The 5,000-nt window shown below is 41.5% G+C and overlaps 1 protein-coding gene across 1 annotated transcript in view; it reads right to left on the reverse strand.

Annotated features, from left to right (window-relative positions):
• Positions 1-727: 727 nt before the first annotated feature.
• The window catches only part of LOC137995115 (tudor domain-containing protein 1-like), a 19,261-nt gene continuing 14,988 nt past the window's right edge, over positions 728-5,000 (reverse strand). Inside the window, exon 10 of the mRNA XM_068840927.1 lies at positions 728-4,227. Within this exon, the coding sequence (XP_068697028.1) occupies positions 4,205-4,227 (23 nt within the window). The 3' untranslated portion in view covers positions 728-4,204. The remainder of the gene's footprint in view (positions 4,228-5,000) is intronic.

Genomic DNA, 5,000 nt, shown 5'->3' on the forward strand with positions numbered 1-5,000 from the left:
TGTGAGTCTGCACAAACTTTTGTTTGGGAACACATGCATAGAAATTTTTGCACTAGAACTGAAGAGTTGTTTACAGCTTGTTTGCCCTGAGCCACCGGCCGCAAAAGTCTTACCACCTCGCCTCGCACTTATCATACGAAAGGTGTGGGCTTTTAGTTCTCTAACGCTCCTTGGAATGAGAAATTTCAAAGCGCGCAGAGATGAACTGTCTTAATGTAACAGGATTTGGGTTTTAAAGAAATCGTAAGATGGAATTAATAATAATCTCCTTACGCGCTGTTACTTGGTGGATTGTAAATCGATGATCATATTCATTTCGGAACCAGAATCGCACCTACAGTAGATCTTTCTCCACTAGGTTCTATGATGTTTCCAGCGAATGCCTCATTCTGTTACAAGAAAAGAACGATGCGTAAAACAGCGGTTGTCAAAGAAGTTAGTTTATTTACTGACGTACAACACAAGCACCTCAATTAAATTCAATAAAATTCAAGTTTGCCGGGTTCACTCGGGAAAATGAAGTCAAGATGACTTTTATTGCTAATCTTCGCTGCCAAATGCTATTTCCCATCCATCACTGCAAAAGGTGAAATACCCAAATATTACACACAAGTTTGGCTTCGCGTTTACGAGGCCAATGCCAAACGCAAGACTAAAATTTACGTTTCAGCAAAAATGGAAGCAATTTGTTTGATATGCGTCATTTCGTGACTGTTAGCTCCAGGTATTGAGTTCCTTAAAGTTAAAAGAGGTTAAAAGAAGAGAATTTTCATGTTTCATTTTATGACAAGCAGCAGGCACATCAGGGAGCATATTTCGGGAAAATCCCAGACAGATTATCGTGGATGTTTAAGATTTATGGTTTTCATTAGTCGGGAAATCTGGGACGGTCGGAAAACTGCGAAATCCCCGCTCGTCTGGGATTTTTCCGGCATATGAAAACTAGGCTTCAGTCACGCGACGTTTTCGTGGAACACGCAGCAACCGAAAGAGAGTTGCTTTCAGTCCTTTGTAACTTGTCTTCACACAACAACATTTATAATGCTAAGTTTCTTTTCTTTTCTCCATAAGAGAGACGCTATTGTCCTTGCAGGCGAAAAATTCACATAACGGTTTACTAACCGTCTGCGTCTCAAAAAACGTCGCCCTGAAAACATCAACACGTGGAATAAATTTCAAGCTGCTTGGCAACGGGTTAAAGGGCAACTGAAAAATCAGTTTTTTAGGCAGGATTCGAACCCGCGACATCCGCAACAACGGTGGGATGCGCTACTAGAACCCAACGGAGAGCTTTTGTAGGTCGTTTATCTTGGTCCTAAATTTGGGAAAGATCTCATGGATATACCCACCACGAGTCCCCCAGGTTAAACTAAGGGTCTCAATGGGGTTAAGCGTGTGGCGTGAAACGTCCAAAAAATTAACCGTGTGTCGTGAAAAAGGGAAAAAATTAACCGTGTGTCGTGAATTATTTTGTCCAGATAACCGTGTTGTTAGCTTTTCCTAAGCTCTGAACAATTATTTGATGTAAAAATTAAGCGTGCACCGTGAAATCGCGAAATTTTTAACCGTGTACCGTGTTTGCTACACCCCATTGAGACCCTCTAAACTCTCATTTTACAGATTAAGTAATGGTCCGGCTAAGAAGCAGGCAGCCCAGCGGCAAAAGTACTTAGAAGCTGCTGCTCCAATCGAGGCATCTGATTGGCTAATATCGGAAAATGTCGAAAAAAGATGAGAAAAAAATGAAAAAAAAGCCTTTTTTGGATTTCTTCTTCCCCATGCCCTTGATCTCTGTCTCTCGGCCAAATTTGGGCATTGTTCTATGCGCCATTCGCCAATCGGCAAATGGCGCATAGAATCTTGACGATATTTACAAACATAGTTTTTGAAGGCATAATGATTTGTTCTACGAAACAGAATCTAATTTTTTAGACGGCAAGTCGATTACATTTTTCATTGAAATTCAAATTTCGCGCTTTTAGCTGCTTACACCAATGGGAACAGCCGAACTTAATTTGATTAAAAATGTTGGCACATTTTAACTAACCGACGCTATTGCCGCGGGCTATTGTTTTTCTGCCTGCTTCTTAGCCGGACCATTACTTAAGTCTAAGTGTCCATTTCAGTAATGAGGTCTAAACTTTCGTTTATCGTAATGCTACAGCAATTCTTAGTTTTCACTCACGTGATCAACAGGCATGTTTTTCAACGAAAACAAAAGAAAATCTTTGCCTAATAATAGAGTTCAATTCCCGGAGGATTGGGTCGGGACACCAACATGGCCGCCGTTTCTTTGTTTGGGGACACCAACATGGCTGCTGTGACGTCATGTGCAAACCAAGAATATTTAGGTCTAGAAACTGATTTAGAATGGTTATCTTTTTAGAGTTATGGTTGGTGTGTATATCCATGAGATCCTTGCCCTAAATTTTCAGTTGCAGTTTTGTAGCTCAATGGGTAGAGCATCCCGACCTGTGTTACGGAGGTCGTATTTTCGAATGCTGCCTTGGAATCTGATTTTTCAGTTGTCCCTTCGCCCGTTGCCAAGCAACTTGTATTGTATCCTTCCCACGGAAGCATTACAACTTTCCACCATTTTATGTACGTGAAAATAATATGTCCTTATTGACTGAGAGGGAGGGCCGGACGGGAAGATATGTGGACCGAGGTCATGGTGTACGCATCGCACGGAGCAGTGTGCGGCCCTGCTCGCGCTAATGCGTACGGTCCTTATACGGGCATTTTCCCAATAGTTTCACAAGGAAAGAGCAGCGGGGCCGTACGGGCCATATGATAAATTCCTCTTGTTTTCTCCTTACTGAATCGCTGATCACAACAGTTTATTTTTTTTTTGTCGTATAATAACGCGGGATTTTTATTTTAGGGCGAGGTTGTAGTTTCCGTCGGCGTTGCATCTTAGGGTCTTGCATAAGGCAAATGACAATGTTCATTGCCACTTCATCGATCGTAGTTCATATGCCAACAAGAGGTTGTTTGGTTGACGAAACAATGGGCTATTTTCGTTCGAGTTGTTAGAAAAATGGAACTTAGAAACAAATGTTTTTAACTGAGAGCGAGCATCACTGAAGAAAAACGTCACAGGTAGCTAATTTCTTCACATTTCAAACGTAAAACTGAATTTTCAGTTCGCTACATGACATTTAACGTAACGACAACTAAACCAGGTTCAAGTTTACGATTCGGAACATCACTGAAAATTGACTAACCAGTTGAATACCTTGATCATTTAAACCTGGTTTTCACTAGCGACTCAAGCACAAGAGCGCTGACGTAAACATAAACACAAACGCAAGGATCAAAATTTTCCTTTTCCTTATGCTTGCGCTTATGCATTCGTTCGCTTTCGTTGCGAGAAAACGGGACATAACGCAAGCACACCGAAAGCTGTGATGTTCGACCAATGAACAAGACCCGTTCCAGATTCCACTGGCAGAGCTGCGTTGTAAGAGAGAACATGGACTAGTGAATCTTTGTCTCTGCGTCGTGCTTGTGCTTGCGTTAAGGTTCGTTTTCACTTGATACGAATCTCTTGTTCTTGCGTTTATGCTTGCGCTTGTGTTTGCGTCTCTAGGGAAAACCACACTTTAAGGAAAAATATTACAAAAATAGCTCAAAACGCAAATCCCCAAAGGCTAGACTTAAAATGTTAAGTTCAAAAGGAATATTTTGTACCAAACCAGCTGACTCGGAAGCCGGGAAGGATTTGCAGTGGCATCAAATGTTCGTTTCATTTTATAAGTTAGAAGGCTTGCGTCCGCAGCGCACTTGTCTTCGTTTCCTTCCATTTGTTGCGTCACTTCCGCCAGGATTGCTACTGTGGCACACCTTGCCTACATACGTCACTGCCACGTGTTTTCCCCTCTCTTTGCGGATAACAAATCGCACTTTGACGTTGCATTCTGGGCGCTTCCATTCCGCGCGTTCTCTAAAAAACACCGCTGAATGGATTTTGCGAGAGTTTTCTGATCTCACGCGATTGTTGTTGAAGCGCAAACTGCACCATGGGTTGCTTTCTTTTACTTTGCCGCGAAAGATTCGAGTCCAATCCCCGCTGAGCAATCGGCCACCACTTGGGCAGGTATTGATTGGGATTCTTTCCCACTCTTCATTTGTCAGTTTAAACCTTGCTGTTGTTCCATCGAGGTTCAATCGGAAGTACTTTTCTTGTTTCTCGTTTTCGTAATCATCGGATGAATCTGATTGGGCCTACAAAATAAAATAACGGCAACTGGAGTTGGTGATTATTTTTTGTCGAAACTGCACATATTTCCTTATCGTAAAGAAATATTGGTAGGTTACAAATAGTCCACGATTAAGGTGCTGGCGCAGAGGTCAACCTCGTATGAATCTCTGCTTTTCACTGAAAGAGAGTACTAAAATGTCTTCCAAAAATCATTGATAATTCATGAGATCAAAACATCGATAAAACGTCACGTGCATGAGCTTTAAACCCGATAAAAGACTCCCCATTAGAATTCTTTATCTAAAGAATAGTAGTGAAGCCCGGCTTGTTTTTTTTGTATGCGAATATCTTCCCCTCACATTTTGAATCCTTACTCGGACTCCCGAAGGAAGTTTTTGAATTCACTCAAAAGGAGCACTGATTCTCCTTTTTTAAACAGTACGTAAACAATTCTGAGCCCAGATCCACGAAAGAGTTGACAGATTCATTTCCGAGATTTCCAGCGCTCGGTTAGTAGGTCCGTAAACATTAAACGAAATTATTAGAAATGTGTATTTGAATTGATGCTTGCACTTATCGGGATAATTTTAAGCAATTCTCTCTTACAGACACCTGAAAAATTCAGGTGGGATCTCGTGATCTCGTTGAAGCCGTCTGAACTTCTCAGGTGTGATTATTAGAGAGAATTGCTTAAATTGCCGCGATAAGTTCGAGGATCCTTAAATCTTTGGTCTAAATATTTCTGTCTAAATACGAAAACAGACGAATGTACTCAGTGATACCGACAAACTTCAGG

Source organism: Montipora foliosa, chromosome 1 (genome assembly GCF_036669935.1).
Source record: "Montipora foliosa isolate CH-2021 chromosome 1, ASM3666993v2, whole genome shotgun sequence".
NCBI lineage: Eukaryota > Metazoa > Cnidaria > Anthozoa > Scleractinia > Acroporidae > Montipora > Montipora foliosa.